At 44.3% G+C, this 22673-nt stretch overlaps 1 protein-coding gene across 1 annotated transcript; it reads left to right on the top strand.

The window, feature by feature from the left end:
- The first annotated feature begins 2598 nt into the window (after nucleotides 1-2598).
- mbtps1 (membrane-bound transcription factor peptidase, site 1) lies at nucleotides 2599-21368 on the top strand. The gene is made up of 22 exons (XM_076042636.1): nucleotides 2599-2772; nucleotides 6172-6694; nucleotides 7794-8057; nucleotides 10097-10312; nucleotides 10411-10521; nucleotides 10711-10820; nucleotides 11158-11342; nucleotides 11611-11713; nucleotides 12122-12273; nucleotides 13508-13669; nucleotides 14374-14518; nucleotides 14704-14892; nucleotides 15580-15752; nucleotides 15861-15976; nucleotides 16095-16251; nucleotides 18126-18250; nucleotides 18350-18427; nucleotides 18734-18874; nucleotides 18977-19108; nucleotides 19825-19951; nucleotides 20119-20249; nucleotides 20460-21368. Exons 2-22 carry the CDS (start codon nucleotides 6493-6495, stop codon nucleotides 20672-20674), a joined length of 3234 nt encoding a protein of 1077 aa, XP_075898751.1. The 5' UTR covers nucleotides 2599-2772; nucleotides 6172-6492; the 3' UTR covers nucleotides 20675-21368.
- Nucleotides 21369-22673: the final 1305 nt, after the last annotated feature.

Raw genomic sequence — 22673 nt, 5'->3', positions numbered from 1 at the left:
AAGCCAGACTTTACAAATTGCGTTGCTGTCGGGAATGTGTTCACGCATACTGGAAATGTAGCAGAGCCATGTCAAGATGACCTGCCTTTTTTTTTGTTTTTTTTGTCTTCTGTGTCATTTCTTGCCCTCATGCCACTGCCCTCTTCCGTTACAACGTCCCCAACTCTCTGAAGTTAAACTCGGAACAGCGGTTGGTACTTTGACATATTTACTTAATTGTCCAGTCATGTTTACTTTATTCTTTCCTTTGCACACAGTCTAAAAGGGAACATTCAAAATGGAAAAGAAATACCAAATTCAGGTTGCTTCAATGTAAGTATTGGACAAAACGAAGAATCAACCAACAATCGTGACATTTTAGTTCCAAGATCAACTAACAGACCTGATTGTGAACAGAGTAAAGTAGGAAGTTTCGTTCTTTTCTTTTTTTGTTGTTGTTGTGACTCCACAGGGAACCGAGAGTAGCTCCAAATCTATCTTATTATGGGTTAGCACACGAAATATAGCCAAGCATACAATTCCGCTGAGGAGGACACTCCTGGTATTTACACTTTGCCACCACAGACCCTCAACAAAATAAAAGTAGTGCTTTCTAGTGTAGGTCTATCGGAGACTTTTTTGATATGAAGATCTGAGCAACTTGGACAGTCTAGACCAGGGGTCACCGACCTTTCTGGCACTGAGAGCTACTTCATGGGTCCTGAGCCGTATGAAGGGCTACCAGTTTGCTAGATTCTCCTGAAATAACAAACTCTCTGAGTTATATATTATTAATAATGATACTTATCTTTGTGAAGACACTTATCAAGCTCATGAGTTCTCAATAATTATCAAAAATGACTTAACAAGGTTGGATAAAATTGAATTTTAGACGCAGCTCAACGAGCTGTGCAATTTTTCGAACGGGTCTGCGGGCTACTCGTGAGGTCCTTGCTCGTGACCCCTGGTCTAGAGGATGCAATGCAAAAAATCTCTACTTGAGTTTTAGTTGCCTGTCCCATTTAGAAGAGAATCCAGTGGTGACTGGAAAAGATTTATTTTACGTGAAAGGTCATTTTAAAAATGTCTTTAAAGGTACCTACAACATAACTTGACATCAACCTCTTCATGACGTGCAGGGTGCAGCAGCTAAACACTCACCTGTTCTCAGAATAATCATTTGGAGACTAAGGAGCAGAGCTGCGTTCCACTTGGCAGCGTCGTTGCCGTCCTGTTGTACAACATGTCTAGCAAATAACCAAATTGGCTCACTGGCAATTTTGGCCAAATGTCAGGATTTTTTTTTTTTTTTCTACACGTGTTTCCTATCATGTTGTGTTTTTATATATCTCTGTGATTTTTATATAAATGCTGTGGTCCTAAATGAAGTAGCCAACTCAACACTGTTACCTGAAAACAGTTGTTTGTCTTTTGTTAATATGTGTGTGTAAATGATAACACTCTGATTCTTCAAATATTAACTTTTTTTTTTTTTTTTAAATGGTGAAGACGTACGTGCCAATAAAAGAAATCTCAAACCTGCTTTGTTCTTATTTATCTCACTCACTCACACACACACACGCGCGCGCGCGCACACATCATGCCAACACAATTACTGTTGTCATTGCATTTTTACTTTCATTAGTGTGTTGTTGTTGTATAGTGCATATATCGTGTATGACAGTGTTAGATTAGCATACTAACCTAACACTGTCATATGAAATTGTCATAATTGCACCTGCGATCTTATCCGTGAACGTTAGATTAGTTGCATTTTAGACACACACCACTAGATGGCAGTAAGTAACAAAAATAACAGCATTTTCCCCAGTTTGCAAACTCAATTATGCAAATATATATATATAATTATAATTACAAGCATTGCTTACAATGAAATGGAATACAATGAAGCTTTTATTTCAGACCATCAATACACAATACACGTATAGTACATTTAATATTAAAAGTCAGTCTATATAACAGTTCAAAACTTTTAGTTTTATATATAGAATTTTTCTATAAATTTTGATTTATACAATGTTTGGATTACAACCCATAAGAGGTTTTCACCTCTTTTCATTGCGTTGTTTTGAGTTCGTTTTTACTAATTTGAATTAAGTATGTTTCACCATTATAACAATTTGTGAAAAACTGAATCAAAACAAATTATTAAAAAAAAAAAAAAAGACCAAAAGCAACGTATCTATATTACATTTACACTTCACTACAGTATAATTTAACAGAAAATATCAGAGTTTACCAAACATATCGTTAAAACGGTCCAACTTGTGCCAAACCTACGTTAATGACATGACCTCACAAACAGGTGTACTGGGATAACAGTCGTCATTTAACAACCAAAGAGATCGTAGGAAACAGCGACATCTGCCGGCAAAACAATGGGCTCTTTGGGTTGCCAAACCTGTAGGTAAAAATCTTTCCCCCCCATTATTTAGCGTGATTTTCATCGACGAAATAGATACTTGTAGCAACAGAAATTATGTAAAGTTTAGCTAATAATTTGCAGTTCAATTTCTTTTAATGAAACAATGTATGTACTATTAAGGGCATAGCAAAGGTACCTGTTGGGAGAACTAGTAGGATAAGCAAACCTGGCAACCCTCGATAACCAGACGTCAGAGATCTGCGGCTGTAGCGTTAAGTCACAACGATGCGAGCTTTTGTTCCGTGGATGTTAACATAACTTCTACTTTACAACTACAATTTGGCGAATACATCCGCAGTAAACGATATGAAAATACACTTTTGACGAACCGTGCGTTGTACAGCTCGGTGAGTATCCTGTTTTTGCCACACCACTAGCACGAAAAAAAATATTCCCAAGCTAGCTAGCGAGTGCTACAGATACATGTGAGAGTGCTTGGTCGAGAAAGAAAGAAAGAAAAAAAACACTTGACATTTACACTGACTGCTTTCACACCGACTAAGTGTAGCTTTCATTGAATTGCAAGTAAGTTGTTTAAATGGCCTCCTTTGGCTTCAGTGGATAGAGTAGCCGTCTCCTTTGCCTAGCCCAAACCTTCAGCATGCCTGCTGCTGCTTGCGATGTTTATGTCGATAGGCTTTGCTGTTTGGCTGCGATTCATCCTTTGTCTTGTTGTTCAGTTAGTAGCAGTAGCAGCTGAGTTTCGTTACTTTAGGCAAAAATGCTGTGCGTGAAGCCCGTCTCTCTATCGTATAAAGAGCCAGTCAAGCTCCAGCATATAGTTTGTATGTCCGCACCATGTTAATTAGCTACTTAAATGTATGTCGTTGAGGATATGGGCCACATGGACTAATAGCGCTTGAAAATAAAGCAATGGTTGCGCATTTAAAACCTGTCTTGCACCAAAATACAATTCCGTAGCATTCAGACCCTGGTCCAGGTGGTGGGCAAACTTTTTGGACTGGTTTGGCCACCGTGGGTTCTAAAAATTCCACAATGGGGGCCGTAGCAGGAGCAGATGGATGGAGTGTTTTCGTGGGCCACCTCATAGGAGAAAAAATATATCATGGGATCAGTAGAAAACACGTGGTTCTAATGTCAATTGAAAATGAACAAAAGCGTTACAACAAAAATATGTCGTTGGAGCCCTACGGTATTTAGCTCTTTATTGAAATTGACTCCTAAAACGCTCAAAAACAAAACAAAACAAAACAAAAAAACTTCTGATGAAATATAGCCATTTTATCACTTATGGTAAGTAAGTGTAGTGTAGTGTAAAATAATTTCTTCACGGGCCGCATATGGCCCCCGGGCCGTAGTTTGCCCATGCCTACTGTAGTCTGATGTATGCAGGGTTTTCCCTCCTCAATTAACAAGTCGACAAACGGCTATTAAACCAGATTTCTGCTGGAAAACAGGGTCAACATTTCCCTCATCTCTCCTCTCACCATGCTGGGCGGGTGTCTTCCACTGACCACTAGTCTGCCCAGAGGTTGGATGCCCTTTTTTTTTTTTTGTGGCCTGGTGTTTTGTTGACAAATGCAAACCCAGCCCTGCTTTAACCTTTGGGGCTTTTGTTTTCCTTTCTCTTTTAACAACCCCAGTCTCCAGACCAGTAGTTCTTAGCTGGCTGTATTGTTGTCTCACAGGCAGGGGATCCGGCCCCTTAGCAGGAACTAGTGATTGAACCCCCACCCAAACCCCTACACCCCCCTCCCACACGCCTGTCAGACCAGACCAGACCAGGCTAGCCCAGCCAGGGGCTTTTAATTATATCGTCTGAACCCACATCACTCCTCCAGCAGTTCTTCCTTCCTGCATCATTAAGCTCGGCAGGGGGTAATAAAGTAACAACACCTACAGGGGGAAAAGTAAGAATGAGGCTTTGTGCTGCTTTTGATTTCCTCTACATCTATCAAATGAATTTGTATTGTTACGAGTGAACTCGTAGGTAATGCATGCGTGACGGCAGGCTGGTTATGAAAGGTCGGTAGATGCTCGATTGGCGAGCATTTTGTCTAATATACCATAACTACTGATTATGTATTTTGAATACTTCCAAAAAAAAACAAAACAGAAAAAAATTTTAAACTTGGGCCAAATATGAACTTCTCAACCTTCTTGTTGTATATTGACATACTGATTTACACTACTTTACATTGGAGCAGCTGAAGTGCTGAAATTGATCGCTTCGGAGCCCCCTTTTTTTTTTTTTTTTTTTACATGCATTTGAATCCAAAGCAAGTTCTTGAGGGGAATCTCCATTATATCTCAATGAGGCTGGCCGCTACCATTGCTTGTACGCACATATACACACGTGCTGCTAACTGTTTAGCTTCTCCCTCAGTGTTAGAGCATGGCGTCCACGTGTTGTGCACAGCAGTAGAGTAACATAGCCAGTGGTTCCACAGCATAATAACAGGCTTTTACAGAGGTTCCCCCCCCCCCCCGCCCTGTTTAATGCAAATATATCCCTTGAGTTTCAAGCACAATGTTGTTTTTTAAAGGTACAGTGTGTAAATTTTGCCAGGACTAAGCTGCAAAAGCTCAAAATGCTACCTGTAAAAATAAATGGTTGTTCTACCTTTTAGAATGTTTTTTTTCTTCATGTGTACACACAGCAGTGGTCTTGCTCGCAGTTGGTTGCTATCTTGCACCACTATGTGTTTTAAGGCAGCCCACTAACGCATTTTGTATTGAGGGTAGGAGGTGTGCCTCCTTGGATACAGCAAATGCTAAGAACAAATGCTTATTCACTCTCACTGAAATGCAGTGGGGTCTTTTGTGCATATTGGGGCGTAAGTGCTGCACGGATTGACATGTATAAACCTACATATACAATTTACATCATCTAACATTTGCAACAAAATGCCACCGGTGACTGGTGTGCCATTGTACATTTACAAAAGCATGTATGTTTATAATGTATGGCTGCTGGACCCACCTTGCTATTATCTCCTGGGCTCCGCTGCTGTGTGTGTGTGTGTGTGTGTGTGTGTGTGTGTGTGTGTGTGTGTGTGTGTGTGTGTGTGTGTGTGTGTGTGTGTGTGTGTGTGTGTGTGTGTGTGTGTGTGTGTGTGTGTGTGTGTGTGTTTATTGTCTGCACACGGATGTGTGCGATTGACCACAGGGCTGTTTGAGCCTCGAGCCACGAGGAAATGATCTGTACCTACTTTTCAAGTCTCTCTTACGACGCTGGCCAGAAGGGTCCGTGCACGTGCACGCTTGGGTCTCGCGTATCGCACAGTTTGGGGTCCACCAGTCAGCCAGTGTAGCAGGTTTTCCTCGTCGGTCCATTATGTTTTCACCATTTCTGCTGCGTGGGTTGCTTTTACTTTATTATTGGCAGCGACAATAGCAGCTCACTGGCAGTGTCTCACTGCAGGTTAATTGCCGCTGGTTGTTTGCGTCATGCATGCAGGTAAGATAAAGTTTTATCTCGGTACTCGTTATCCAGGAACAGGGACAATCCCTCGAGGAAGTACAAACTCTTCACGTGTGACCAAATGAAAAGGAGTGGCTCATGTCACTTGTGGCAGGGGCAGAAGAACCTGTCTGCCTGTCATTCTTTAGATATCTTTGTTGCCGTTGCAGGAGAATAAGAGATTGGAAATGGTTCTCATTAAACACGAAAACGTTCCCAACGTGTTAAGCGCATCTTCGCTGATTTTCACGCTCTCATAATGATCACAAGGCATTCAAGGTCACCTTTCATAATATCAATTTTTCTTCTCCGTCCCTCCCAGATCCAGCAATATAAGGCATTCCAGTGGAGCACCGCCGGCACTACTCTTTGCCCTGAACACCTCTCCTCCCTGCCCACTGATCACACTGGGCTGACCCCTTCACCATCTCTCAACATGGCTGACACATTCCCACTCGGGCAGCGCCACTGACCACCACCCTGGACCTGCACCATGGAGCGGAAACGCAGAAAGAAATCGTTTTAGCTGCTCCGGCCGTTTGCACTATGGACTCTGTTTCGGAGCTTTGGACCTGAACGTTTTCATCCAAACCAAGCGCGCCCGCTGTTTTCCAAACGGTTTGTTCTCGCGCCACAACTCAAGATGCCCCTGCTTCCCGTGTGGGCATCGGTGCTTTTGGGGCTGCTGGTCGGCTTCCTGCCGTTAGTGGGGATGGAGCCACTGGGAGGAGCTCAATCAGACTCTGGTCAGACCGACAACCAGAAGCCCCTGTCCTCTCCCTCCGACTCCAACTGTTCTCACTCAACTCTGAAATTGGAATTCTCCACGAAGGTGGTGGAACACGGTAAGGGGAAAATTTCCAAATCTTCTTCAAGTCAAAATGTTTTTCCAACAGAAATTCCTCCGGTATTTTATTGAACATTGTTGTGGCGGTTGTTTGCTAAATTCTGCCAAAACAAAAATATTCGGGCCTTAAATGCACCACAGAAAATACCCCAGGCCTCCCTTTTTTTTTATTCCATAGTTTAAAGTTGCAGCTGATACAAAACAGCAACATCAGGCTCTGTGGCAAAAATAAGAAATTTAATAACAAGACAAGATTTATTAAAAAACAAATTTCCCTTGTGATTAAGATACACCTTAATCACAAGGGAGTCGTGTTGTCAGGCGGAATTGACAACAGCAAGGAGTGATTATTCAGTGCAAATCAACAATACACAAGTGTAGAATATAAATGAAAAGTGTACACAGTTTTGAAAAGGCGTTAAACAAGACAAGGGATTTCACAGAAGAGGCTCTGTGAGAAAAAGAAATACTGAAAGGAAACTGAAGCTACCACAGTGGGTCTGCTGCGGCCTGTTAATCCTGCGACACGTTTAGAGAAAGTCCTTTGTCACATCCAAAGCCACGTCACGTGCCCTGACAGTCGACTCACGTTTTAAAGCAGCGAAGACACCGTATGGTTTCAATTACAGCCCGTTAAAACTGGACCCAGGCAGCCGCTCTTAGCGCACATGTTACATTCTCATCCAGGAATTGTCTGCGACGACGACCTCCTCTTGGCATGTCTGGCCACTCGGCTTCCAGAGCCCTGTCTAAATGATTGTGGATCACCACCATACCAATAGTGCATAAAGAACTAAACTGAACCGAGAAATGAACCAGTCATTTCAGGAAGTGAGTCCTTTCAGTACGCTCAGCAAAAAGATGAATCTTCAGATGGCACAACACTAATGCAAAGTGACCTGAGTGCGCTGTCTCCTTATATGACATGCAAGTCTATGGGGTCAAAAGATTTCTAATCGTGCATTCCTCGTCCGATCACGTTGAAATAAAGCGTCCTGCTGTATGCCTACAGCACCAGAAGCGCAGCTTAACGCTGTCACCATTGCCACATTGCTTTCGCGACTTCAACCTCCTCCTCCTCTTCCTTGTCGCCGCAGAGTACATCATCGGTTTCACCGGCTATTTCTCAGCCAAAGCGCGCAGCCTGTACATCCGCAGCGCCCTGCGGAACGCCGGCGACGGGGCCCTGGAGTGGCACATCGTCCCCAGGGAGAACCCGGCCTCCGACTTCCCCAGCGACTTCGAGCTGGTCCACATCCGGCAAGCCTCGCCCGGCAGCCTGCTGACCTTGGAGGACCACCCGTACATCAAGAGGGTGACGCCGCAGCGCAAGGTTTTCCGGATGCTAAAATACGTCCCGTGTAAGTCAGACGGAACTTTGTGTTTTCACTCTGTGTGCCTTCAGATGAAGAACAGGCCGAGTGTCGATGCTGCTCCGGGTGTTAGTGTTGTGTTGGCGGATCTGAGCTGGGACAAAGAACGGCTGTGTTTAGTGACTCAGTGTGGTGGGGGCATGGTCTTTTTTTTTTTCTAAGTGGGAGGGGACTTGGGGAGTTAAAGTATCTGGAGAAGGATGAGCGAGTGCAGTGTGCACCATCCAGCCTGTGTAAACATGGAGAACGTGTGGAGAATGTGTGGAGCTGCAGAACAAAGGATGAGTTTGGGGGTCATTTCAGTAGTTTAGGTTATTCAGACACAAAGTCTGAAGTCAGGTTTTAAACTTTTTACGATAAGTGTCAGTAAAATTTTACTTGAATATATGTACACATTGCTTGTTACAAAGTTCAAAAAGGTTAAAAACTAGTCCTGACACATGACTGTAGCTGCGTTTCCATTCCAGTTTTTCACAAAATAAAAGCGATATTTCTAAAATTTCGACCAAGTACAATTGCGATTTGCAGGTGTTTCCATTACCAGTTTTTTTATTGTGATATTTAGGTTTTTGCGCAATTCTAGGGGTATTGGAAACACAGCTTGTGTGACACTCAGTTACTGACAATCTGTTTGACACTTTCAGCCATCACGTCTCCTCAGTTAATCCTGGTCCTGGGCCTTTTTCCAGAGCTTTGCGTCGTGTGCGTTGTACAGATGTTCATGGTTCCGGTTAATGGCGCCAGCTTTCACCCCCTCTAAAATGCATGATGTGGAAGATTAAAAATTCAATAAAAAATAATGACGTACATGGCTGTAATGTGTGTGTAAAACATTCTGGGCCCTGCTGGAGGTGTTGCAGACCGTTTCCTCCTATTTACTCTTCTTCACTGAGTAATCAAATGGTTTGTTTCTCAACTGGGCTGTGTATATTTAATTATCGCAAAGGTTGAGTGCATATTTAACATCATTTGAATCATCAAACAGGGATGTGAATGGACTTTATGATTCACCAAGTGCACCTTCAGCCCTTTCACGATCAGTAAAAGTTCCATTAAAAGCCAATCTGTGTGTTTTTTTTAGGCGTTTTTAATTCTAGTGCTAAATTCTCTCTGTTAGCGAGATAATTAGCTGAAATGATGAGAGCCCTGGCTTTTCCCCTGCTGTTGCCTTCTACTTTAAAGGCTTTGAACAGCACCACAGTGCTCTGCTGATGATTGCTGATGACCTTATGTTATTTTGTTCTGCATGCATGTCATGCATATTGGAATAATACTGGCTGAAACAAGGCTGCAGTGATAGTAGGGCTGCATGATTCTGAAAAGAACGACAATCACAATTTCTTTTGGTTTAGAATTGAGATTGTGATTTTTGTTTGGAATTGAGATCATGATTCTTTCAGATTTTTTTTTGTATAGAACTGAGGTCACAATTCTCTCACAATTTTTTTTTGTTAAAAATTGAGATTGCGATTTTTTTGGGTTTAGAATTGAGATCACGATTCTATCCCAATTTTTTGTTTTGTTTAGAACTGAGATCACAATTCTCTTACGTTTTTTTTTTCAAAACAAATATTTATTACACTTATTATCTGACAAAAGAGCAGAACAAAAAATATAATAAATAATAATGATCATTTGAGGTGTTCAAGTTGTCGCCAAGACGGTGCAAAGTGAAAGTAGGAGTGTTCGTTTTTGTGCAGGCAATGTCCCAAGTGAAAATGTTGCGGGTCAAATTAGGAGCGCTTATTTTGTTGCAGCTGATGTCCTGAATGAAAAAAGAAAATGCCACAGAATGGTTGGCATTTAGAAATGAGATTGCTGCAAGAATGAATCGAGATTACAACTTTTTTTTTTTTTTTTTTACAACAATCGTGCAAAATGATGGGATTCAAATCATATCTGCATTGAAAATGTGAAATTTGAGCTTGGTGAGAATGGTTCTGCTGGCAGCAACAGTACATTAGCCATATTCCTGTTTTACCCCCTTGCCAATGTGTTACTACATCTCTTGTCTCTTGTCCCTGCAGCACCTGAGCCTTGCTCTCCCAGCAACGCCACCCGCGGGACACAGAAATGGCAGTCGTGGCAGTCGTCCCGGCCGTTCCGACGGACCAGCTTGTCGCTGGGCTCCGGGTTCTGGCACGCCACAGGCCGCCACTCGAGTAGGCGTCTGCTGCGGGCCATCCCTCGCCACGTGGCCCAGATCCTCCAGGCTGATGTTCTCTGGCAGATGGGACACACAGGTCGGTAGCATCTCCACTGCCTGGCCACCTGGCAACTCGCCTTTGGTTTCAGTGGCGTGTCGGAGCTAATTGCGTGTTTTCCACCTGCGTACGCCAAGGGTCCGGTGTGAAGGTTGCGGTGTTTGACACGGGCCTGAGTGAGAAGCACCCGCATTTTAAGAACGTGAAGGAGAGGACCAACTGGACCAATGAAAAGACGCTGGATGATGGTGAGTGAGTGGGCGGTGATGGTCACGCTTCCATCTCTTTGTCGTCCACGTTGAGATGTAGTTGTTTTGTTTTTGATTATTTTATGAAAACCTTTCAACGATTTAGGTTTTGCACAATGGAAACAGCTATTGACTGTGTATCTGCTGAATGCGTTGCTGACTGATGATCTCCTCTTGTCCTGGATTCAGGTCTGGGCCACGGCACATTTGTGGCGGGGGTGATCGCCAGCATGAGGGAGTGTCAGGGCTTCGCCCCCGACTCAGAGCTTCACATCTTCAGAGTGTTCACTAACAACCAGGTACAAAGAGAACAGCACTGTTTTTTTTCCACATGTAAAAGCACGCACAGTTGTGTTGAGGACTCCCTGCTGTTTATATTTAGCTGTCGTCATGCTAATTTGCTTGTAAATATATAAAGAAAATCATTTGTTATTATAATTTGCAAGGTTCTTCAGAATGAGAGCTTTTCCCTCTTAATACTAAATAATATTAAGTGTTCTGAAGTACAATGTCTGCATTTGAAATACATACATGTTAAAACGCACCAATGATGCATTTGTACTTGTTTATTTATTTTGTTCTGAAATATGCAAAAACTAAAAAAAAAAATCAAATCGTTGCCTTGTCACCCCCCAGGTATCCTACACCTCCTGGTTTCTGGACGCATTCAACTACGCCATCCTCAAGAAGATCGACGTTCTAAACCTCAGCATCGGTGGTCCTGACTTCATGGACCACCCCTTTGTGGACAAGGTGTGGGAGCTCACTGCCAACAGGGTTATCATGGTCTCTGCTATTGGCAACGACGGACCTCTATATGGGTAGGAAGACACCTCCATTTCCCCGACACAGTTGTTTTTCTCCTCATGTTAAATCAGGCATCTTGTTTGAGGAAGGATCACTTACACTAGGTGTCGTACGCATGGTTCAGTTGACAGAAATTAGCCTTTTTTTTTTTTATTGAACTATAATGCCAAGCAATTGGGCAACTGGCCATAATAGCCACACTAAACATCTGCTTAAACGGGTCATTAAAAGGACAAAAGCAGGTCAGATGAGTCACGCTGATGATCTTTCTGTCTTACTCAGCACGCTAAACAACCCTGCAGACCAGATGGACGTTATCGGCGTCGGCGGGATCGACTTTGAGGACAACATTGCACGCTTTTCCTCCAGAGGCATGACCACCTGGGTGGGGGAACGCGCACAAACACACACACACACACACACACACACACACACACACACACACACACACACACACACACACACTGAGTCAACTGACGTCTGCTTCAGAAAGGCCTCCTTTCTGAAGTCTTTAGCAGCCAGTCAGGCATGATGGAGCCCCTGATCCCTAATCAGATGCCCATCTGCGCACACGCAACCACTTTATCAAGTAGCTGCCATTGCAGACATCTGATGAAGGCTCGACCGGCTCTCTGATCCAGGCCAGAAGGAGCAGACAACACATCCAGCATTTTATTCTCTCCATCCAGTGCAAGACCATTTAGCCTCTAAAAAAAATGAGTGCCGCTGTACACACGCGAGAGACAGACTTTCCCTTTTGCTCAACCTCCCCCTCTTGTGTGTCTGTGTTCAGGAGCTGCCGGGAGGTTACGGCAGGGTGAAGCCTGACATCGTCACCTACGGCTCAGGCGTTCGAGGGTCCGGAATGAAAGAGGGATGTCGCTCTCTTTCTGGCACCAGTGTGGCTTCTCCGGTCGTGGCCGGTGCCGTAACTCTGCTTGCCAGGTCAGTGTCCGAAAAACTGATTGATAGCGACGGCTCTTATCATGACATCCCCAAGTCTCTCATGTCTTCAAATCCTCTTATCTGTCTTGATTCTTCTTCTTGGTGCTCGAGACATGAATCCATGAGGCAGTTACTCTTCTAGTTGATTGTTTTCATGCAGCGCGGGGCAACACAAGACAATTTAATTCAATCCAGCCATCAAGCTGCCACAGTTTTAATTCGCCTGAGGCGATATTTGCTGTTTGGGTCAATGCACAGAAGCCCGGCTATTCATTGGAAAATCCAGGCTTCTCTGCTGTCCTCTCAACTGAAATTGTTGCAGCGCCGCAAGTTTACGTTGCCAAGCACTTTTAAAACTCTCCCGCTGCCGCCGCCGCGACTAAAAGCATCCAAGTCAGGCTGTTGCTGCAATTATTGTCTGCTGTGCCGCGATCCTGCATGAGCGCTGAGACGTGTCCCAGGGGAGGCGAGGTGTGGCGCTGATTAATGTCGGCTATTATTCCTTGTCAGCGCACATCCGCTCTTCACGCGGTGAAAGCCCTCTTGTTCCAACGCTGCAACTGAGCCCTCTCAGTGAGCTCACATTGCAGGGATGAAACATGGCACCACCCCAGTGGGAAAGTGTTTTTTGTTGCGTCGTTGACTTTGTTTGTTTGGTTTGTATTTTGTTACATCGTTGCCTTTTTTTTTTTTTTTTTTTCCCCGTATTTTGCACTGGTGAATTTTTTTCTTAAACTTTGTCGTGCCTTGTATTCTTTTTTCTTTTTCTCTTGTACTTCCAGATTATTTGCATTTGTATTTTCCACTGTTGTTGATTATTTGCACTACACTGACGTAGTTTTATACCTTTATACTTTTACTGTCTTGTTCTCCTCCCGCCGTGAGCTGCAAAGTAACAAAATTTCAGTGCTCTGTCTATGTTTACATATACACTTACCAGTCAAATGTTTGGACACACCTTCTCATGCAATTTTTTTTTCGTCTTTACAACTTTCTACACTGCAGATAGATACTGAAGACATCAAATATATGAAAAAAAAACATGTAAAAGAACTCTAAATACGATTTTTATGTCGCTGACCCCTAAGAATCACACAAACAGGAAACACGTGCATAAAATCATGGCCCCGCCCCTCTGTTTTCCCTACCGCCTTGGTATCGGAGCGGTGCAGAAACTTGGCACCGGCCGCGTACAGACTTAACAAAGGCTCTCCTCCTTTGCTTTGTCCCGCAGCACCGTCCTGAACAGGGAGCTGGTGAACCCAGCCTCCATGAAGCAGGCTCTGATCGCCTCTGCCCGCAGGCTGCCGGGGGTCAACATGTTTGAGCAGGGCCATGGGAAGCTGGACCTGATCAGAGCCTACCAGATCCTGAACAGCTACAGACCTCAGGCCAGGTGAGCGTCCCTGCACACGCTGATCAGGACGGACAGGAAACAAAGCAATTTATATTGACAACATTATGTTACAACAGCTCAAATGCTCCAATTTTGATTGTTTTTTTTGTTTGTTTTTTTTTTAAAGAAAAACATTCCTTTTTTTCACGTTCCTGCGAAATGAGTTGAGTATTGTGAAAAAAGTGTTGGATTAATCCACATCGATATCGATCTTTCCTTGCAGCCTTCATTAGGTGCTGTATGTAAATGTTTTCTTCTCACAGTAAAATAACAGAAAGAAGAAGTGGCCCCTGAAGTTCATTTTTATATGTTCTCAGTTCAATCTTTGCAATCGATATTAAACCAACTTGGCAGTCAGTGCAAACTCTTAAGAAACTGGAGAGCTCCTCTCTCATGTATTGATTTTTAAATCAGTCTCACATTCTTATACTCTCCGTGTGCTCCAGAACCAACTCTTAGTATCATTTGTTTTTTGTTTTTTTACTTTGTTTGGATATTGACTTATTGACCTCATTGTGTGCAGTCTGAGGTGCTTTCTTTCTTTCTGTCTTTTTTCCATTAATAAACAGCCTAAATATGAAGTTTTAATCCATGTTGATGGATGTGTGACCAACCTTTTGATGGAGTGTTCCTTTATATTTGGGAGAAATTGTTGAATTTTCTTTTCTTTTTTTCTCTTTTTTTACGTCTTTGTCTCCTCCTAGTCTGTCTCCGAGCTACATCGACCTGACAGAGTGTCCCTACATGTGGCCTTACTGCTCTCAGCCCATCTACTATGGAGGGATGCCCACCATCGTCAACGTCACCATTCTCAATGGGATGGGTGTGACGGGCAGGATTGTTGGCAAGGTGTGAACAAAACCAGTCGTTGTCTTGTAACGTTTTTGTTTGTTGTTTTATGTCTTTTTTTTTCATTTAAGTCTTTGATTTTAGGTAGGAAAAGCCTGATGTCTGATGCCTGATGTGGCAAACCACCTGAAGTTAAAGAAAGTTGATTTTGAATGTGTCTCCGTCTCTTGTGTTCTTGTGTTCAGCCCATTTGGCAGCCGTACCTCCCCCAGAACGGCGACCACATTGACGTGGCGGTGTCCTACTCGCCGGTGCTGTGGCCCTGGGCCGGCTACCTGGCCGTGTTCATCTCCGTGGCCAAGAAAGCTGCATCCTGGGAGGGCATCGCTCAAGGTCACGTCATGGTCACAGTGGCATCACCCGCTGAGAATGATGTGAGGCTCTTGCAGTTTTTACATCTTAAAGTGTCCCCTGCTGTTTGAATATGCTAAACACATGCAGTTTCATTCAGTATTAAATGAGTTGCGAGCTTCCTTTTAGTGAATTTCCATAAAAAGTTTATGGAAAGGGCTTAATTTGAAGGTACTTTGTCTAATTTGAAATTAAGTTTTTACGCTTGTTTGAAGTGGTTTTGGCCTTTTGTGAATCAGAGCTAATTTATTTAATGGAAATGGGTTTTTACCAAATGAGGTCCGACCTGGTGAACACTGAGTTCCTGTGACCTGGAGCTCTTCCCGGATGTTTTCCATAACAAGCAGGGCAACGTGGCCTTTAGCATTGACTCATCTGTATGGATGTGATGAGAAGATCAAAGTGTCCTCGACCTCATTACCTGTGCGGCTTGTCACAGATGAATGACAGCTGAGAGTGGCCTCATTTGTTGGCACCAAATCACTCAATGGAAACATACATAAACTTGTGAAATTAGTTTATGTTGGTTCGCTTAAAATTCACTTGACATTTTACAGAAACACAGTGACAGTCAGAGGTGCAGCCTTGTCGAACTTCCTGGATCCTGCTGTGACTCATCCTTCATCAGTGCTGTCAGTCACTCCAGCTGGTCAATCCTAATCAATTGTAACCGATCTGTTTTTTTTTTCTGTCCCCTGACCCAATGGCAGTCTGAGGTGGGTGGTGAGATAACCTCCACTGTCAAGCTGCCCATCAAGGTGAAAATCGTACCGACTCCCCCCCGCAGCAAGAGGGTGCTGTGGAACCAATACCACAACCTTCGTTACCCCCCGGGATACTTTCCTCGTGACAACCTGCGCATGAAGAACGACCCGCTGGACTGGTGAAGCCTTTTTTTTTTTTTTTTTTTTTTAATCATTCTTACCTTCTATTTTAGGCCGTTTGATTTTTTTGAACAGTTTCAACTAAAACTCATCCTTTTTCTTTTCAGGAACGGGGATCACATCCATACTAACTTCAGGGACATGTACCAGCACCTGAGGAGCATGGGCTACTTTGTGGAGGTGCTCGGCGCGCCTCTCACCTGCTTTGATGCCAGCCAGTATGGTGAGAAAGTTAGCTTTAAAAAAAAAAAAAAAAAAAAAAAATTGCGCTTTTTGCGTTCGATTTTTAGCGGTAGGTGACCTAGAGAGGTTGTTTTTCCCCCGGTGGTTCCCTGCTGCAGGCACATTGCTGATGGTGGACAGTGAAGAGGAATATTTCCCAGAGGAGATCACCAAGTTGAGGAGAGACATCGACAACGGCCTGTCGCTCATCGTCTTCAGTGACTGGTACAACACCTCCGTCATGAGGAAGGTCAAGTTTTACGACGAGAACACCAGGTGGGCTCCGCGTCACGCCGTGCGCTCACTTTCACAGCAACTACAAGCGAAGGGCACTCTGTACCAGTTAGAGTGCTGCATAAATACACTGTCCTCTTGCATTGACTTTTAAGAGGTTTAAAAAGAAAAAAAGCAACAGGCAGCACATTTCCGCACTGCGAAAAAGCAGCTGTTATTTTCTCGCTCATGCGTCGAATTTTGCAGAGGCGAAAAGTCGAACGGTTGGACCTCTGATCAATCAAAGTGATGTTGGCAAGTCAACGACATCACATCAAAACTTTGCGGATCAAACTGCTCTCGGTAATTTGTCCTCTCCCTCTGCAAACATGCAGCCAGTTGACAGAGCAGTTCCTTCAAGTTGTCCGACGGACATTCTAAAGTACTGGTGAAATTTCACTGGGTAAAATTAGATGGATCCTGGATCGTCGCGTTGAACTCACCCATCTCCTCTCTCAAGAACAATATCGGGGGTATCCAAGGACTTCTATTCTTTTTCTTTTATTCTTTTCTATTCTATTCTTATTCTTTTTTTGTTCTTTTGTTTCTCCTTTGGCGTGAAAGATACAGCGCCAAACTTTATTCGCTTTACTTCTTGTTTTCTCATTAACCTTATTTTTTAAACCAAAACAACACAAACCTCCGTCAGTAGTTGTGAAACCAAACATTCCATAATGGATGCTGCCGACTGCAATTTCACAGTGGTCTGCCAGATTTGACTGACAAGAGCTTAACACCGTCACCACAGGCTTTTTACAGCTGCTGCTAAAAGCTGATTGCTTCGCCGCTGAGCACCAAACAAACCTCATCACAGACCGATGGTCTCTGATGAGGGATGCGAGCCAAAGTGTTGCTCTGGAACCAGTCAACAAGTTTTATTTGAAAAGGGAAAAAAAGCTTTCGGGGTTCGAAAAATTTCCCCAAACAGTAAATGTAGCACACGTGGGAGGGGGGGGGGGGGGATAAACAGCACTGAGTCACAATGACAAAGTTTTCATAAACTTTCCTTTCCTGGAAATCTTTTTATAGACGGACCTTGACCTGGAAATGACAGAGTGGTAATATACATCAGCGCCCGCAAAAGAAACTGTAGAATCGCTCTGAGGCTCGACGGCGACCAACTGGCTTAGACTTCAAAACGCTGTCGTGCATCACAACGGTAGCAAGATAAACAAAGCTGTGCATGGCAGCGTTGGTCCAGCCGTCGGTTCGCCTCTTTGCTCCCAAACAAATGACGAGTTGTCAGAGACGGAGAGCTAAAAATGACTTTGACTGCCTCGCTGCTCCATTCATAACTTGCTCAAGCTGTTGCATAAAATCCCCCCCGAATTAAAGTCTCAGTCGCCGAGATGAACAACAGGCTTTGTGGCTTAAGAAAATGATGTTGTGTAATTCAGTTTTAATTGAACGATAATGGCTCATTAATTTGTTTCTCATGTGCTCTCCCAGTGTAAATATATCATTCATTTATAATACTCCTGCTGTTGCTGGCATTTTTATTTATAAAATATGCTAACAATCCGTTTTTTTTCAGGTTCTGTTTACACTACCAGTCAAAAGTTTGGACACGCAATGAATTTAATGTCTTTTCTTTCACTCTCATGACTTGACATTGCAGTTTCTCACTGAAGGCATATGATGCCTTCAGTATCTATCTGCAGTGTAGAAAGTTGTAAAGGTGAAAACATGGTCAGTAACCTTTGACTGGTGGTGTAAATTAGTGAATTTTTGCAGAAAAAAAAAGATGTTTTATTCTTGAATTTGCTGTGTCTAAGATTTTTTTTTGTAGTTGCATTTTAATTTATTACCAGAAGCCCAACATATTTTTCTGTTTAACAAAGTCCTCTCATTGTTCTCCCCCTACCTCGACTTTACAGGCAGTGGTGGATGCCAGACACAGGGGGCGCCAACGTGCCGGCTCTGAACGACCTGATCTCCGTGTGGGGCATGGCGTTCAGCGACGGGCTGTACGAGGGGGACTTCACCCTGGCTGACCACGACAGTAAGAGACACACACAAAAAAAACCTCCCCGTCACAGTCCGAGGAGGTTTTTCGCAAAAAATGGCTCAACCTTTGTCTCTTCTCCCTCCCTCCCTCCAGTGTACTACGCGTCAGGCTGCAGCATCGCCCGTTTCCCTGAGGACGGAATAGTGATCGCCAAGACCCTCAAAGACCAAGGTCAGCTCGGCAGCTCAGATTTCATGTTGGGAGTCGTTTCAATAAAGCGCTGAACACCGTGGGCCTTCAAAGACACATATGTTGTTGTTACTTTGCTTTTGTTCATTTTCAATTGATGTTGAACCATGTTTTCTACATATTCCATGATATGTTTTGTCCTCCTATGAGGTAGGTCACCAAAACACTCCTAGGTTTTTGGTTTGAACCGCTGAAACCATTCGAAGGCCGGAGCCAGAGGACCTCAGGATCCAAAACAAAGCAGCTCAGATAAACAAGACTGTTTTGTTCCTTCCTTCCTTGGCGCAGGTCTTGAAGTGTTAAAACAGGAGACGGCGGTGGTGGAGGGCGTCCCCATCCTGGGACTGTACCAGACGCCCTCCGACGGCGGCGGTCGCATCGCCCTCTACGGCGACTCAAACTGCATCGACGACAGCCACAGGCAGAAAGGTGATGTCCCTTCTGAATGTGAATCTTTCCACACATCCGCCAACAGAGGGACGTGGCTCCAACGATAACGTGTTTTTGTCTCGTCTCATCTGGTTCTGGCAGATTGTTTCTGGCTCCTGGACGCCCTCCTCCAGTACACCTCGTACAGCATGACTCCACCCAGCCTCAGCCACTCCCACAGCAGGGTGGCTGCACCCACAGGCAACGAGCGCCCGCTGCCGCAGAGACTGGAGGGTAAGAAGGAGTACGAGTGGCAAAAGTATTCACCTTCTGTACGGATGCGTCCTTCATAGGATGCTTCCTTCAAAGGACACATCCTTTGAAGGACGCATCCTTTATAGGACCCATTCTGCAGCATCCTTCGACGGATGCATCCTTTGAAGGACACAGCCTACGAAGGACACGGACTCGGTTTCTTCTTATTATTATTCTGTCCTGATTCAGCGCTAATTTGACCCTCTGAAGATGCTCCAAAACTCACCAAATTTTGAATGGCAGTTAAAACTCAAAGGATTCGTCCTTTGAAGGACCCATTCTGTGAAGGATGTATCCTACAAAGGAAGCATCCTTTGAAGGACGCATCCTACGAAGGACCCATCCTTCGAAGAATAAAGGATGCATCCTTCAAGTCAGTATCCAAAAAAAGAGGAACACGGTTTTATATTGAAATTATTGTAACGTGCAGTAAGTCCACTTTGTTGGAAGTATTGTTGTGGAAACGTGCAACCTAATACTTGTATAATACAATACTCTGGTGAAAGTAAAAGCACTGATTCAACTTCTGTGCTTGAGTAAAAGTAAGAAATGAAAGGTTCTGAAATGTAGTTGAAGGGTACGTTAGGGCAACTGGACAGCCAGAGCAGGAGCACTGCTGGAGCATCGGTCTTCATCTCTACAGCTGCTGCTCACAAAGTCTGCTCTGTTTGTCTCTCCTCCTTTTGGTTTTTCAGGGAACCATCTGTACCGCTACTCCAAGGTCCTGGAGGCTCACCTGGGAGACCCTAAGCCCCGCCCACTGCCAGCCTGCCCACACCTGTCATGGGCGAAACCGCAGCCACTCAATGAGACGGCACCCAGGTTGGCCCCTTTTCTGTTACAGTATTACAACACGGACTGCAGTATACATTAAATATGTTGTTAACTTGGTGGAAGGACACTAGATGTATCATTCTTTCAAACAAAAGATCACACGCAGCCCCTCCCCTCCCGACTTACACTTCACTCTCTCTCTCTCTCGCTCTCAGCAACCTGTGGAAGCACCAGAAGCTTCTCTCGGTGGATCTGGACAAAGTGGCTCTGCCAAACGTGAGGTCGTATCGTCCCCAGGTGCGGCCTCTGTCTCCTGGGGAGAGCAGTGCCTGGGACATCCCTGGAGGTAAATCACAGCGGCAAAGCAGTCAAGCTTTTATTTTCTAACAAAATGCATTTTGCAGTTTCCTATGCTTTGTGTGTAGCGCTTTAACGTCTTCTGAAATTCTAAAAAATAACTTCTAAACGCTAAACGTATGAAGTGTTTCTTTCTGCTGAGCTCCAATTTCACAATGAGTCCTGAAACATGCCGTGCGTCTGCTCCCCTGCTCCTCAGGAATAATGCCAGGTCGCTACAACCAGGACGTCGGTCAGACCATCCCTGTGTTTGCCTTCCTGGGAGCCATGGTGGTCTTGTCCTTTTTTGTGGTGCAGCTAACCAAGGCCAAGAGCAAACCAAAGCGGAGGAAACCGCGCGTCAAACGGCCCACGTACCTCCAGCAGCAGCAGCAGACGACGACGACGACGACGGGGAAAAACCCCACCGTTTGAGCGGGACTGCGGCTTTCAGCCACTGTTTGTGAGGACAACTCATGTTGGAGCTGATTTTTTTTTTTCCTTTTACCACAGCGGATAAAGTGTCCGGCAGGCAAAAGACTGCAGAATCAAAGCTGTCGGACGTGAACTTGATGCGACATTCGGTCTTTGATGACAAACGGCTTCAGCGCCTCTCATCCGTTGCCGAGTGTGCTCGGGCACTCGGACTGAGGAACAGTATTTCACAATGTTGTACGTACACACACACGCACACATATAGAGAGACACTACAACACACATGGTACACATCTTCCCCCAAAACATGGCTCTTTGTGATAGCCGCTCTGACATCTCCTTCTTTGACCAAACGGTTTCTAATAAATTCAATGTGTCTGACTTTTATATTTATTGAAGTTGCTCAAACCCCTAGTGCACACCAATCAAATACACACACACACACACACACACACACACACACACACACACAGACAGACAATTCAAACTTGAGGACCATCCAGTTTTTTTTTACCTCCTGCAACACTGTCCAGTCTTTTTGTATGTCCTGCTCTGGTCTTAGAAATGTCACTGTCGTTTCATTGTTTTTATATTTTCTATGAGTAAAGGCCAGGCGTTCTGTTGATATCCTACTCTGTGATGATTGACAGGTTGTTCAACTATATCCCATTGATTAAAAGCATTATCAAAGTCATTTGGTCGGGTAATGTCCGTGTGATTGCATGACTTATTGTTTCCTTGTTTCTTGATTGGGGGACCAGTCGAGGTAACAAACCGACCACGGAGAGTCGAGACTGTTGATTCTGAAGGGCACCAACTCACAAATGTGTTTCACAAATGGTTAAATTTCCAGGGAAAAACAAGTGTTTCAATCCTACTTGGTTGCTGAAGTTTATTTGGGATCCATCCATGAATAATTGTGAAACTCTATTGTTCAAAAATCCTTGAGAAAAAGTCAAGATTTGACAACGGGTCTAATATGGAATTAGAATGAAGATTGCAGTTTGCTCCATTCACTTCTATGAGCTTGCGACATATTTCTGGTTGGTATAGTAGGTTAGGTTAGTCAACCTCATCTTTAACTCTGGATCTGGCTTCATTTGAAAAGCTTGTTCATTTTCAATCCCATTGATATTTCAAATGATAAGACACCTGTCAGAAAATGGGATAACTGAGAAGTGGGTGAGTTCCCAAGGAAAAAAATGTTTTTTGTTGTTTTTTTTTAAAACATTTTTATACTTGCAGAACCATGAGACAATACTACAGACTGTTTCTGCAGTGACTAATGCCACCCAAATGAACTGCTTTTCGAGCCTGTGGTCTGTGTCACCGCCCTGCGTCCTGAATTCAGTGAGGCAGGTTGATTTCATCAGAGGTGATGTGCGTCGGTGTGCTCGGGGGTTTGAGCTTTTGCTCCTTATCCGAGCCTAATAGGCCAGATCAGCCTTTGAATCTGTCACCCGTCCTCTTGGATGATGGCCCCAATGAACAACTAATCTCTCCCGGAGCCTTGGGAAACTGGGAAATGACCCCAGAGCCAGCTAGCTGCGCTAACAAGATTTGGTAAAGCTGGTGGTGAGTGGAGGTCACATGCCCTCTTTCCCTCCACGGTTCCCAGATGCCAGGACTTCCTGTCGGACCAATCGAGACGTCCTCTTGCATCCCGGATGGCCAGTTGAAACAGACACAGTGGCGGCTCTCGTTTAAGCCCCCTCAACCCTTCCACCATCACACATTCAAGTTTTTTTTTTCTCCGTTTTTTCTGACATTCCTATCCATGATCAGATGGGGTCCAGTCACAATGTTTCCTGAATGTCTCTCGTCCATCCCCTCAGAATTGTTAAATTGCATTAACCCCAGTACTTGGGGCCACACGCCTTCCGAGGTGAGCCAACCCCTCCCCCCCGCTAACCCCTCATCTCCGACCCAAGGCTGAACTGTGTCAGCCAATGTCAGCAAATTTTCACGCCGTGGCTCAAGTTAGGTTCACATGACTTGG

The sequence above is a fragment of the Nelusetta ayraudi genome, unplaced genomic scaffold (assembly GCF_046127955.1).
Source record: "Nelusetta ayraudi isolate G7.1 ecotype Tasmania unplaced genomic scaffold, CSIRO-AGI_Nayr_v1 ptg000071l, whole genome shotgun sequence".
Taxonomy (NCBI): domain Eukaryota; kingdom Metazoa; phylum Chordata; class Actinopteri; order Tetraodontiformes; family Monacanthidae; genus Nelusetta; species Nelusetta ayraudi.
The sequence above is the reverse complement of the archived record's forward strand: the minus strand, read 5'-3'. Positions and strand labels throughout refer to the sequence as shown.

Bases quoted from the DNA above. Each gene is read 5' to 3' on its own strand.
- mbtps1 (XM_076042636.1), top strand. From the start codon at position 6,493: ATGCCCCTGCTTCCCGTGTGGGCATCGGTGCTTTTGGGGCTGCTGGTC. The intron at 18,875-18,976 runs GTGATGTCCCTT...TGGTTCTGGCAG, and splicing joins CGACAGCCACAGGCAGAAAG to ATTGTTTCTGGCTCCTGGAC. The intron at 19,952-20,118 runs GTTGGCCCCTTT...TCTCGCTCTCAG, and splicing joins CTCAATGAGACGGCACCCAG to CAACCTGTGGAAGCACCAGA.